Consider the following 14125-nt stretch of genomic DNA (forward strand, 5'->3'; position numbering starts at 1 on the left):
GAAATACATGTGAAGTATTTACAACTTAAAATGCACTTTAAAATAACAACAAAAAGAAATTACGACCATCACATATACTTGAGAGTGACAATTGGGAGACGTTACAACCATTTAAAAGTGAACAGAGAATGACTAATCCCAATGATGGCATAAGAGTTTGTCTGAAAAATTTTACACGATAGTATCCCATTTAAATAAAATTTTATTTTATTTGTAGGAATATAATTCCTTCTTGGTATCTTATGGGAAATTTCTCATAATTTCGAAGACACTATACAAGTCCCATTTTTTAAATGAGTTTGTAATTATGGAGATTTTGCTTAGGGTGATTGGGGCATGAACTTGAGGTAACACTTCTTTTAGGATCTCTCATTCTATTGCTAACATTGAATCTTTAATTGCCTTCTCATTCTATTAGTTGATGTATTGTGAATATTTCTTTACAAATTTTGGAACAATTCTTGTAAATGCATACCAACTGTTCGAAGAAATATCAATTTCTTTTATTATGATGATAGTTATTAGTTGTTTTTTCATGAATAAATGTCCTCACTAGAATCACTATTATGAGACCATCTGATTTGAGAAAAATAGTGTGCTATTGAGGAATCTATAGATAATTTAAGGGGATGAACAAGAAATGAAGACAGTTCATTTACAATGTAGTTCCATAGTTTGCATGTTTCTTTGACAAATGAATATAACCAATTGTCCCTAGAAATACACAAAGGAAGTTGTCAAATGGTTTGAAAGAGCAATCGAATTTCTCATTTGGTAGTGTAATTTTACAATGTGCTAGATCCAAGAGAATCACATTCAGGTTACTTCAAATGCCCCAAGCTCATCTACACAATGGTTGATACTGGAATCCCATTGAAGGCAATATTAATTGCCTTCATAAAATATTGGCAATGCTCAATTACAGAAAGTTAGCCATGATACCAATAAAAGAGACTTGCCCTAGTAAATCCATGCTGGGCAAGTTCAAATGGTTTTAAAAATAAAGTCTCCTCATATCCTTGACCAACTTGTCACAAATGGCATCATTTTGAGCCAAAAACAGTTCAGCTGCTTCTCTACTATCAAAACTCTGCCCTTCAATAATGTAGCTTCCCTCATCTTTCACAATTGTTCCATGTTCACAGGCCAAATCTAAGACCTCTGACTCATGGCAAAAGCCTCTTCCAAACTTGATACCCAGTTCAGCCCTTTTCGTTGCTGCTGGTGCTAGTTTATTTTTCACCACTTGTGCACAGATCAGAACACCCTCTACCTGAAGCACCAGATAACAAAATAGAAGAATGAAACAAGACAAGAGAGGGTTTTGGGAAAGAATGTGATAAATTGGGCAACTTTCCATGTTTCTAAATAGAAAAAAAATACAAAAGTCACGTGCTAAAGGTGGTAGGAGTGGGAATGAGAAGTCTTCCTCAAAAGAATAATAATACAAACTACCCAGTTGGTCATAGTTCAAACAGTATTTAAGAACTAACCTTATCCTCAGTTTTGATCAATCTTATTCTTGAAAGTCTCAAACGAACGGCTGCATAGAATCTCAAAGCATTTCCACCACAAGTGACTTCTTCCACAGATCCATGTTCCTTGACGGTTTTTGAACTCAATCTAATCTGTAAATGAAGATAATGCTGAACGATATATCTAATGGTTTGGTATATAATTGACTTTTCAAACTACAAGGTGCACAAACGTTAAAGTGAATAAGGCTTCAACCTGATTAATGAAAATAATGAGAGTTTGAGAGTGAGATAATGAATAGTGAATTTTCCGCAGTGCTTGAGTCATCATTCGTGATTGATAATCTCGTTTAGGACTAACTCCTAATTGATCAAGTTCGCATTTGGGGATGAGGGCAGCAACCTGGAGTGACAAAAAGATCTTATATGCATGTGAGTAAAACAAGAGATGAAATAATAACACTGTTGTAACTGAATATTTTACAGTACTCAGATGCCCTCTTAGGAGTGACTTTCATATTTCATGCATTTCATTTGTTTCCTTATGTTCGTAGAGGTAGGAGTATAGTTTCAGTATAAATGAGGGTGAGGATAATTTGTATTTTATATTACATCAACTGTAGATTATTCATTGGCTTATTCCCTCTTTTCCTTCTTCTCTACCTAAATCCTACAATTTCAACAAAATGATTGAAAGAAAATATAAAAGAATAGGAGGATCCACATAGCTAGTCTAAATTATTGGATGAAGGTTGGTTACTGCTGTAATTGGGAACAAGACACTTGTGAAAGATTTAATGTAAACGGATTTCACAAAAAATGTAGTTTTCATGAGCTAATGATAATGTCTAATTTACATTTGAGGAGAACTTTATTCTCCTTTCCTAAAGACAAAGAAGAAACAGGAGAAAAGAGAGCAAAATTGCAGACTTTAAAGCAAGTTCAACATGAGTTATGAGAATAAGAACCAGTATGGTGACGATTAAGAGCAATCTAAATCCGCCCTACTAGAACAAATCCTCTTGCAATGTAATAGGTATTATGGACAAAATACAGTAACTTACACTATCAATCACAATCACATCTACAGCTCCACTTTTTGTTAATGTATCAACCATGCTTAACAAATTTTCAGCACAATCAGGGTGTGATACGAGAAGGTTTTCAGTATTTACACCTATCGATTCCACAAGTGAGAAGTCCAGAGCATTTTCTACATCAAGATATGCACAATATCCTGCCAACAGAATAAATGGAAGGTATCAAATTGACAGGACACAATTTGTTAAAAAGAACCATCCAACAGAAATAGGGCACAAGTGAAGAGTATGATTGAGCATCTTGCATGTTTCAAATGACAAGAAATAACAGAAATTTGAGTCAATATTTTGGTAGAAATAAGTAAAAGAAAATAAATTCTAGAGACAAATAGCTTAGTGCATGTTCACACTCCACCAGTTATGCTGAACTAATTCAATTAAGTATAAAAGCTTAGAACATCACCAAGAAACTAATCCACTCCCAAATGAAGTAACGACTTCCAGCTGCTCCCAATACATGTTTTACATTTTGTAAATTTTTCTTGCATGGTCTACCTCTTATTTATTTGCTTAGTTTGAAATTCAAAAAAGATTAGTCTTTTTCTATGCTTCACTTTTGAGGGTCTATGAAATGATATGATGTCAATTATAGCAAACATAAATGATGACAGTTTACAACTTTCGAGCCCATACGGAAGTTTCTGTATAGTGACAGTTTTTAACCTCCACAGTTTGCTACTTCAAGGAAACATAAATGTGCAAATACATGATTGAAGAATTTACCGACATTGAAACTTAATGTAGCCTGATTGGAAGTGTATATATATGATTTGATGAATATTTGACCTCTAAAGCATCATTATTTTATCCCCCCTCCATTTTTTTAATCTGTTCACTTAGGAATGCGTATTAAGAATTGCAATCAATACTCTCATTTATATTAATTTCTTCTCACTTCCTATTCTCTCATTTATAACAAGTGTGTAAAGTATTTCAGAATTAAGTTAGGATACGGGCATGATTGAGAAATAGTTATTAAGGTTCTCTTGAACTTCTAAGCGGACAGATCAACAGAAGAAAAAGAAAGCTCCTATGACCATCTTAATAAAATGAACTTTAAATCTAACTCATCCTCACTTTCTGATTTGTAAAATGAGACTTGTATCTATTTATATATACTATAATTTGACTATATATATATAGTCGAAGACTTTTTAACACAACAAATAAAAAAGATGGAGGGAGTAGTGAACAAATAAAATAATTTTCCATAGCAAGTTCCAAAAGTTCAAAAATACTCCATAGCTATGAACAGGTCATAATTCCTACCCTTATTAACAACATCAATAGTACTCCTAAGAAACTCAAACAGAAATTTCCATGAACAGACTGTTTTTCTCTGATAATATTAAATTACTAGAACTTATTAGATACACGAAGAAGGTCTAACAAGCTGAAATACTGATAAATACCTCCAAGTTTTTGAGCTTCTTTAATAATTTGAAGAGCAAGTGTAGTCTTACCAGCTGCTTCTCGTCCATAAATTTCCACCATTCTACCCTAAAATAGTGATATGCAATTACGTTAAAAATCCAAGGATATAATGGAAAAAGAATCTTACACTAGAAGTAAGAATCGTCATTTTCAGCCAACCCAGTAAAGTACCCATATGGAATGAGTTGACCAACCAAAAACCACACTAATATACTTTTGATAGCTACACATTTCAAATTTAAAGGAATAAGAAAGAAAATATATTTCAAAAATAGAGAAAGGCTGCTATAGGAAAATAACTAAATGTTATTAGTCAAGTTCATGTGGTGTACTGCTTTACGCAGCTGATAAATTCTGACAGTGAATAATGCTTATACAATTATCATCAGGCCTAAAGAAAAATTCCCTTTGGCTGGAAAGGTATAAATTCTGAATCTTAACGGGTGTTTCAAGAGCAGAAAGCTGGGTTGAAAGAGGGGGAAAATAAAACCCTTTCAAGAGCTACTCTGAAAAAATCATTACAGCTCCATTTGCAGAATCAAAGCGCTTATAATCATAAACTTTCTAACTTCAGTAGAAAACACTGCCATATAGGATACATAATATAAAAGGAGTCTCCCTAAGTCTATCATAAATAATTAACAACGGAAAGAGAAACCATTCTATGTTTTTACCTTTGCAGATTAATAATGAGACATTATTAAGTGGGAAAGAGAACTAGGATGAGGAATATGACCCCAAGATTCCTTGTCTGAAATTTGAATATATCGATATACACTTAAATATCAATATTCAACACTTTTAGGAGCTAAATTAAATATTGCAAAGAATTTTTTTCAGGCTCTGGTTTCATGTTAATACCGACTAGTAAATTCAGGGCATTTGAGGCCATCTAAATATCAGAGTAAAAGTATATATATGTTCTAGTGCTACTGCTACACAAATTTCACTGGGTCATCCACCAGAAAACTATGAGCACATAATACATATCGCATCTTATGCATGTAAAACACATTTTTCTTACACCAAACAATTGTCAAAACTTTAAAGAGGATCTGCACAAATCTTGTTTTACCTTTGGCAATCCTCCTATTCCCAGGGCTAGGTCAAGCTTCAAGGAGCCTGTAGATATCACACGAGCACGGCGTACACCAAAAAACTTATGCAGAGACAACATAGATTCCTTGCTAAACTCACTAGCAAGCTGTGATACAGCCATGCAAAGTGCATTGGCTCTCTCTGCTGCTTTGACATCATCACGAGTCACATCACATTCTAAATCTGAAGCTTCAGCTGAAATGCTTCCAATTTTATTATTATCACATCATTTAAGATGATTCTATTCTCAAAGATGAAAGACATACTTCTATTCATACATATATACATACTCAAAAAGAGAAAGATGCCCACAGAAAAAGCAAACAAGAGTTAATGCCAAATAAACACACAAAGGTACATTAGATAACATGGAACTAATACCTGTGGAAGAAAGCGAGCAGGTATTGATGCCAATTCTTGTCATCAGTTGTCTACCTCCATTCTAGGTGGGAAAAAGGGCATAATTTGTCACGAAAGGTGATGAAAATGGTTTAAACAATGCTCATTTGGGGGTAGGGGAAAAGCATACGAACATCTAGAGAGACAGAAAGGAAAATAAAATGCCAAAACCCATTAACATTTTGAAAGAAACCCAAATCAAAAACTCACTAAGGCCAAGTTTTGATAAACTTCAAGGAAATATACTTCTCCCATAAGCTAAAAAGCTCATGTATAAGTTAAAATCGGTTTTACAGAAGTTAATACGACAGAACTTCCATAAATTAGCTCATGTATAATCTAACTATAGTCCATCAAAGATATTAACTAAATGTAAGAGTTCAGTTCAAACTTATTTTATTTTTCTTTCTCATTTTCTTCTCCAGTTAAGTGCTTGCGTACACAGAAAATTATCCTATCAGAAACTGAAATAATAACAATTCTATGAATTAATAACATGAGAAGCACCCAGCTCGATTGAACTATCAAACCAAATCCACAAATTGCGTAGAGCATAACTACACTTCAAATTCCCCTTCTAATTGAGCATAGTACGCTACACGAAAACTAAAAGCTTTAATAGACGAGACTAAGCCTCTTTCATATTCAATAAGCACGTGTTTATGTGCCTAAGTTGCAGCAAACAAAATATGAGAGTGAGAGGTTTCGCAAAAGGAAAATAAAAACAACGATAATGAAAGTATATATACATAGAGAGAGGACCTGAGAGAAGGGGGAGAGGAGAGAAGATGAAAGTAAAGGCGTGGCGAAGACACGAAGACGAGGCAAAAGAGACATTTTTATGAGACAACGGAGGCGCACGGTGCCACTCGCCGCTTCATAAACATTTGAGACAGCACAACATGGAACTAGCTGTTGCTAATGATGTTCTTCGATCCCAGCTTAGCTATGAAAGAAAAAACGCAAAGCAAGGGTTTTTGGCGCTCAAGTTTGATAGATAAAATAAAACAATTAAAACTTCATCTATTTTCTCCACTTTTTTTTTCTAAATTATTATGTTTTTTTTTTAACTTTTTATTTATCTTTTCCCAATACACTTCCATTGGAATTTTGATACAGAAGTATAGAAAAAAATAAAATAATAAAATAAATATATGAAAACAAAAAATTCTTAGATAAAATTTGTATGTATTTCTGGTTTTTTCCTTTCGTCAGAATTTGAACCATGTTACATTATATAATGTAAGATAGTATTTCAACAGAAATGAAGCTAATTTTACTGTGATAACCTAAGACAATTTTTTTTTGATTACTTTCAATTTTAGACTACTATTCTTAAATCGAGTATAAAAAAATAAAAATAAGTGACTTTTTTATTTGAATAATAATTTTATATTTGAATAAACGGCGTAAACATTATAATTAAACTAGTAATTTTTATTATGTTTATGTATACCAACTAAGTGTTTAAGTTAACAAACCCAAAAAAAATAAAAATAAAATATGTAATTATAATTTTTGTGTCATTCAATTTTCTATTTTCTTTAATTTCTCAACATTGAAATACGAAAATATAAAACAAAAATAGTCATATATTCTCATAATTTATAAACATCATTTCGTCAATAACAATGTAAATAAAGAATGAAAGACTTAAGAACTTCATACATCACTAAAAACTTCGTAAACAAAAAATTCTATTTATTTAGAATAAGAAAAAGTTATATCATTAATATTTTACTTCCAATATGTTTTGGTAAAGCAAAAGGTTATTTTGGTATCTAAATTTATGAAGCCAAAGGCTAATGGGTAGGTGGCGGAACCGTTGACTGCTCTGTTTTTCACTCTCTTTTCGATAAAATATTGTTTGTGTTCTGCATCCAACCAAATCGAAGGCAGTGATGAGTGCAAACATGGCCGCGGCTACCGCGATTTCTCAGCTCGGATGCTTCTCCGCCGCCCACCGTAGCATACACCTACGCCGCCGCTCGCTTCTATTTCCTTCCCCTCGCTCCAAGGTATTTCTCCTCTTTCTCATTTCCAAATAGTTTATTGCCACCGTCACTGTAACTTGTTAGGGTTCTTGGTAAGAATAATTGCGTGCATCAGGCTCGCGAATGTACAAGATATTGCGTAGATCTAAACCGCCGCTTGCTAAATCACATACCAAGGGAAGTTTGAAGTAGCTGTCGTTGCAAAAAATTAACGGAACTCTAACATCGACGACTTTAGTGTCCAGTGTGCTGTTGTGTTAGAATCGCAATTTTAGGTTCTTATTATGGATTGACTAACTGTGTACATTTAATGCGTGTTTGAATTAATTGGTTTCTCTTGGGAAAAAAAATGTTATCGTGTTTTGTTTGCGGCTTCTTGATGGTTGTTTTAATGCCTCTTTCTGTTCATACATTTGGTTTCTGATTTTGCTGGTTTCAGTCATTGGAATTTTTGAATTTGTATTACTTCCAAACCAGAATACTAGAAGAGAAGAAGCATTAACATAAATGCATTGTATTTTGGATTTCGGTAGAAAAAAGAAGCAGCCTGTTGTTATCACAAGCAATATTTTTTTAATCACCGGAATTTTGGAAAATTTGTTGTTTTTATTATTTTTAAATATGGATGTATGACAGTTAGAACTGTGTGTTCCATTCCATCATATCTATCATCCACATTCCTCTTGTGACTTGTTTCCTTTTGGGGTATCACTCTGCCCTTCTTTACCTTGCTTCCCTTCTACTATTGACTTTATTGCTGCTAAGCACACATAATCTACATCATTCAAATTTGGGATCCATTACTACATATCTTATTTGGATAATTTTTTCCATATAGAGGAGAAGAAAAATATGAAATAAGCTTTTTCCATAGGATAAAATTAGCTTATGCATAAGTTAAAATAAACTTTTAGGGAAGCAAAATAAAAGGGTTTCTACAAAACTAATTTTAACTTAAACTTATAAAAAAAAACTTATATCATTTGTTTTCCTATAAGTGTTTATAAAGAAGTTTATTTAAGCAAGGTCAGTGATGTGTTTTTCTGTAAGTACTGGATTGGAAAGGTTTATTTCTCATATATGCTTGTATTGGTTTATGTAATTGTAGTGAGAATATACAAATTAAAAAGCATATAGCAGAGTACTGGAAGTCAATATGATCAAGTATTCAAGTTGGCCTTGTTGATGATTTGATAGATTGGCACGTTTCTCTACATTTAGGGAAAGTCATATTAAGTCTATGTGCTTGCACATATTTTTACTTTGATATTGCAAGCCGTAGTGCTAGACAATATGGACAGGCTTGAATAACTGCATAAATAATATATTTCTGTTAAATAAAAGTTTTCTGGAGCAATTATTTGACATTGATACTGAACTGGAAGCATATCTCATTTAGTTATCAGTTGTTATGAGTCTGGAGAGGCATGACACAGATACTGCTGGGACTGATACCAAAAATACACTAAGTTATGCAGCTGATGTGTCAAAGCTACATGTTGAAGAAAAGCAGAACTCATATTCAACAAAAGAGGACCATGATACTGAAAAAACAGGGTTTGGACAGGAAATACAAGAAAGTGTTGATCAACCGAAAAAGACTGCAAAAATCCATGACTTCTGTTTAGGCATTCCCTTTGGTAAGTGGTTCCTTGTGTAGATGATTTGTATATTAGTTAAGTTATATTATATGATGCATTTCCCTTATTCTGTACTTGTTTGGAGGGAAATGGAGGGGTAGAGATTTTTTTTTATAATTGTATCCTATGTCAACTTAGTCTGAATAATGCCTATGTCAACTAACTATTGGCTTCTCATCATAGCTAAGCTCACGTCATCAATGAGCTAAAGCAGCTCAAGTTGGTTTCCAAACCCCTATTCAAGACTTGGTTTGGCCATCTGAATCAGGATGATAAGAGAGCATCTAAGTAATGTCCCTCAACCTAAACAATTATTTCTAAGAATGGATAATGAAAAAGGAATCAGTCTCTAACCACAGATTTGTTAATACTGTTTAGCCTTACTGAATATCTTAAGAATAACTCAGTGACTACCTTGTCCATACCAGGAGGCTTAAGCAACCAAAAAAGAGCTATATTGTAACTAAACCCCTATCCTCAACACAAATAGGATGTATAAGCCTCTAATATTATGTAAACTCAAGAAATCTAAGTGTCTACTGAAATCTGTTTAGGAATATAGAGTCTGTTAGAGTCCACCACGTGTAACCTCATATTTGTTCTTTTCACAGACATCACAGGACCTCACAAAGTCCTGGATATCTCCCTTGGCCAATCCAATAGATATAGCATTAGAACAGGTTTGATTTTTCCTGTCCAATCAAGGCCAGTCATTTTCTTCTAAAATTATCAATTTAAACTGTTTATTAGGAAAGTTACGTAGAGGGTGGAATTTCTCACCCCAATGAAAGCAAATGCTTTTTTTTTTTCACTCAATGAACTCAAGGTAAAAGAGATGATGAAACCGTTTTCTCTTTTCTGTTGAGACTCTCCAATATTGGAATGCCAGTCAGAAGGATAAAGCAAAAAGGAGAGACGAGCTAAGTTTAGTAAGAAAAATTGGAAATATTGTACTACATAAGAGCTTGGGAAGAAAACCAGAGCTTAAGGCTCCTTCAGAGATTGTATCTCTGCCAAAAAATTAGAAGTCCCGATAAACCCTACATGCCCGCAGATTCTTTCAAATTTTAACTAACTGGTCATATATCTCAACAGTGTCAATCCAACTATTGCCAGCTCAACTTACTGACACCTGCTAACTAGCTTCTTGATGTCCTTTCTTTCTTCTGTCGAATACGTTCTGCTATTGTTCCATATCTGCTATTGTTCACCAACCGACACTTGTCATTTATCTGAACCTTCGGTCCAAAAATTGACCACCATATAGGCTTTATAAAGTTTAGTATTACTTAGATTATGACTTATTAAACTTTTTGAACCTACGTGGCAGTTTAAACGGAACACTATTCTGAACTAGATATATTATTTGTGGTTGATTTCTTTGAGACCCGTGGCATAAAAAATATGGAAGGGTTGTACATTATTTCAGTACTAAAAGAAAACATACCGTACTCTATTAGGAAATCATTCCTTCCCCTTAAAGATGTTATATCTCATCTTTATCTTTTGTTTTAGGTGGATTTGTTTTAACTGGAGGGATTGTTGGGTTCCTTTTTTCACGTAGTCCTGCAACACTGAGCAGTGGTGTGCTCTTTGGTGGTGCTTTACTGTTCCTCAGTACCCTTAGCTTGAAGGTCTGGAGGCAAGGAAAATCAAGCTTACCATTTATTCTAGGACAAGCAGGTATGTGATTTAAGCAGTATTAAGATAGTGCTGGTCTTGGAAGAAAAAGAAAGAAACTAAAAGGCTGCAGCATGATCTTATTTGGATAATTGTTATTTACTCTCTTGACTTGTTTCGTTATTTGCAGCATTGTCAGGGATTCTTATCTGGAAGAACTTCCAGAGTTACTCATTGGTAGTACATCTATTTTGACAAAACTGTTCCTATGTTGTGTCTCATTTAATTGCCATACTTATTTGCTTTCTGGATGCAGGCAAAGAAAATATTTCCAACTGGCTTTAGTGCTATTATAAGGTATCTCAATCTATTGTTTTTTGTCCTATTTAATTGGGTTAAATTTGTTTTTCGTCTTCAAACTATTTTCAAAAAATGGTGTTTTGTCCCGAAATTAAATTATATACCTATTTCATCCTTTCATTTTATAAAAGTCATGTAAAATATCCTCTTCAACAAAAGATACATGAAGATAATATTATAATATTATAGTTTACAATGGAACCTCATTTGTCACATAGAAAACAACCGTTTGTTAAGAGGATGATTGACATTATTTGCAGAGATGAAATAGTATATAATTTAGTTTAAGGACGAAATACATTTTTTTTAGAATAGTTTGGAATGAAAAATATATTTTATCCTATATATACTTTGTATTTGAGATTGATAACTGTTTTTTTTTTTTTGCCCTTGGATGTTAGATTGTCTCAATTTCGATCTGATTAATTTATGCTTCGGGATTTTTTTTTTTTTTTCAGTTCTGCAATGCTGTGCTTTTATTTCTATGTGCTTATCTCTGGAGGAAATCCCCCACCTAAGAAATTGAAGCCATCTTCCAGCACTGCATGATGAGATAGTGAAGGTTATATTAGCTTTATAAAATATGGGGATATAATATCTTATTTTTCTGTGAATTGAAAATAAGGCTGTAAGCTAATTTGGCCTTGTTGCTTTCGAAAATAGGTCAGCCAAGAGGTACAACTGTGATTATTGCATTAGATTCGTAGGCATTTTGTGGAGTATACAAAAATAATATGAAATTTGATGGAAAAGATAATTTGTTTGTGATAACTACGTAGTTTCGATACCTTGCCTGCAGGGCACGTGCAATCAGTAAATATCCTGTAATTATTAATTTTGGTATGATTAAGAATGAAGCTCGTGTTTTCTGCCCAATGGGTTTGAGATTAAAAGAAATTATTGAACATAACTTGAGGCTAAAATTTATGCTCAATATAAATATTTTCTTGCAAGCTTGAGGAAGAATAGGTCTTACTTTCGAGCTAATCCGAAGCATTTTCTTTTATTATTGTTGTTACGAATTTTTTTTGTTACGTTTCCTTGTTTCTTACAAAGATGTGCAGGGAAACGAAGATGTGAAGACCTTAAACTTATAGTCGATACTTAAAAGTACAAAGAAAAAATTTCACCAATCTCCTTATGTTTTCGATTCGTGGTTTATTTCAAAAATTATTTTACCTTGATGTTGGAATGACCATAAGAACTGTGATCGAGTTATCTGGATAAAAACTATTCAATACAAAAACAGTACTGTCCCCCGGACAACTGTTGCCATCAATGCAATTATTCGTAGATTAACCAAAACAAAAGATGCAGACAAAAAGGAGCACATTATTTGGTAAGTTTTAAGATATTATATTTCCTACTTAAACATAATCTTTCATTTAAGTAAATTCATTTTACTAATTAAAATATACTTTTTTTATTAGGTTGAATGTCGCCCGACCATTCAAAATACTCAATTTAAATTGTTTGAATTGAAGTTGGTTGCCACACTTATAAAAAGATTTAATAACATTTAATATGTATTATATAAAGATCAACTAAAACTATAATGACTTAATGTCTTTTAATAGATTACATTTATTTGAGGGCGACAGGGTGAGGTTGTTTGGAGAAATATTAGATTTTATTTTTAATATTTTTCTTGAAAATTTTCTATAAAAATTAAAAATAAATAAATTTTGGGCAAAAACTTCTGTGGGATTTTAAAAGTTTTACTAAATAATCATTGTAAAAGTCTCATGAAATATTAAATTTTCTAATAGTGAAATTATTAGGTAGTTCTATATTATTATTTGTTCTATGATGGCAATCAATATTAAAATGATACGAATTTAAGTTTTTAAATTAAGATAAAATAATTAATAATGGTTAATTACGTCTTTCATAAAGATTTATTTGAATCATGAACAAAAGGTAGTCTACGAACACCTGATAAATTCTCGATCTTATGACATTAAAGTATGTTGTTTTAATGTTTGTAATAAGAGTCAAACAAATGGATGGTCAACAATATTCAAGTTTAAAACACCAAAGAAATGCAATGGTAAAGGATTTTCAACTTATGATATTGTACCACCAAAGTTCCTATTCGAGAGCATATAATGTTTCATTGTTGGCACCACTTTTGTCATCTTTCGTATCTCTAATCTCCTTTTCAACGAAGTATTTTTCAATACAAAGCAGCTACCAAATGACATATTCACCACATTGATATCGAAATTTCAGACTAAAAATCTGATTTAACGAGTGTTAGATGGAAAATGAAATTACCAATGTTATAGTCATGATCCCTTTCAAGCAAGGATCAATCTCTAGGGTTTTGGAACGAGAAAAGGAATTTGAAAGAAAGAAAATACTCAATTCCATTCATACCCTTTACTAGACACTAATGCACTTATATAGTATTGTCCTTTTACTAACTATGCCCCTCCTAAAAGTTTCTTTGGAAAACAGAAAAGGTGCAAAGGTTCAGAATTGAAAAAGGAATCTAAGAATCTTCACTTTTTTAGTCTCTTTTGAACTTTGTTTCTCGCATTAAGGTTAATTTTGGTTGCCATTGTTAATCATTTTTCTCTTGTTGATTGCATGTTGTTGCATTGGTTGAATCGTTTCATTTCCATTATATTTGCAACATTGAGGAACCTCTTTTGAAGATGTTTTTTTTTTTTATAAACTCTTTTTTAGTTGTGTTTTTGGAATTTTATGCTTTATTTAAATTTTTACAATATTTGTAATATTAAAATTAGTTTTATCTTAATTTTAATGTAAATATTTAGATAAGAAATATTGTTAGTTTATATTAAGATTTATTACGTGTTTTTATTAAATTGTAGTTTTAGTTTATATAAGATATTTAATTAATTTTAAATTTATTAGACGTTGAATGTTTATAATTTTATATTTATTATATGTTTGATTAATTTAAAAATTATTATTAGGTGCATTGTTAGTTTATATTAAGATTTATTATAATTTTAGATGTAGACATTGAGTAAACC

At 32.3% G+C, this 14125-nt stretch overlaps 2 protein-coding genes across 3 annotated transcripts; one reads left to right on the forward strand and one right to left on the reverse strand.

Moving 5' to 3' along the window:
* Nucleotides 1–630: 630 nt before the first annotated feature.
* Nucleotides 631–6480, reverse strand: LOC114173390 (DNA repair protein recA homolog 2, mitochondrial). Of its 2 annotated transcripts, none has more exons than XM_028057766.1 (8): nt 6269–6480; nt 5489–5549; nt 5085–5251; nt 3988–4075; nt 2540–2712; nt 1732–1878; nt 1494–1628; nt 631–1273 (listed from the first exon to the last, which is right to left on the reverse strand). In XM_028057766.1, the coding sequence occupies exons 1-8, from the start codon at nt 6341–6343 to the stop codon at nt 995–997; spliced, it is 1125 nt and encodes a 374-aa protein (XP_027913567.1). In that variant the 5' UTR covers nt 6344–6480; the 3' UTR covers nt 631–994. The 2 variants fall into 2 exon arrangements, with proteins under 2 accessions (XP_027913567.1, XP_027913559.1); XM_028057758.1 differs by having other exon boundaries at nt 5085–5302.
* A 782-nt stretch (nt 6481–7262) lies between these two features.
* Nucleotides 7263–11955, forward strand: LOC114175786 (protein FATTY ACID EXPORT 1, chloroplastic). The gene is made up of 6 exons (XM_028060618.1): nt 7263–7524; nt 8900–9140; nt 10656–10823; nt 10951–10997; nt 11077–11117; nt 11579–11955. Exons 1-6 carry the CDS (start codon nt 7408–7410, stop codon nt 11667–11669), a joined length of 705 nt encoding a protein of 234 aa, XP_027916419.1. The 5' UTR covers nt 7263–7407; the 3' UTR covers nt 11670–11955.
* The last annotated feature ends 2170 nt before the right edge of the window (nt 11956–14125 follow it).

Source organism: Vigna unguiculata, chromosome 1, assembly GCF_004118075.2.
Source record: "Vigna unguiculata cultivar IT97K-499-35 chromosome 1, ASM411807v1, whole genome shotgun sequence".
NCBI lineage: Eukaryota > Viridiplantae > Streptophyta > Magnoliopsida > Fabales > Fabaceae > Vigna > Vigna unguiculata.

Bases quoted from the DNA above. Each gene is read 5' to 3' on its own strand.
- LOC114173390 (XM_028057758.1), bottom strand. From the start codon at position 6,343: ATGTCTCTTTTGCCTCGTCTTCGTGTCTTCGCCACGCCTTTACTTTCA. The intron at 1,879-2,539 runs GTAAGTTACTGT...TTGTCACTCCAG, and splicing joins ATGTGATTGTGATTGATAGT to GTTGCTGCCCTCATCCCCAA. The intron at 1,629-1,731 runs GTTGAAGCCTTA...CTTCATTTACAG, and splicing joins TCATTATTTTCATTAATCAG to ATTAGATTGAGTTCAAAAAC.
- LOC114175786 (XM_028060618.1), top strand. From the start codon at position 7,408: ATGAGTGCAAACATGGCCGCGGCTACCGCGATTTCTCAGCTCGGATGC. The intron at 10,824-10,950 runs GTATGTGATTTA...CGTTATTTGCAG, and splicing joins ATTTATTCTAGGACAAGCAG to CATTGTCAGGGATTCTTATC. The intron at 10,998-11,076 runs GTAGTACATCTA...TTCTGGATGCAG, and splicing joins ACTTCCAGAGTTACTCATTG to GCAAAGAAAATATTTCCAAC.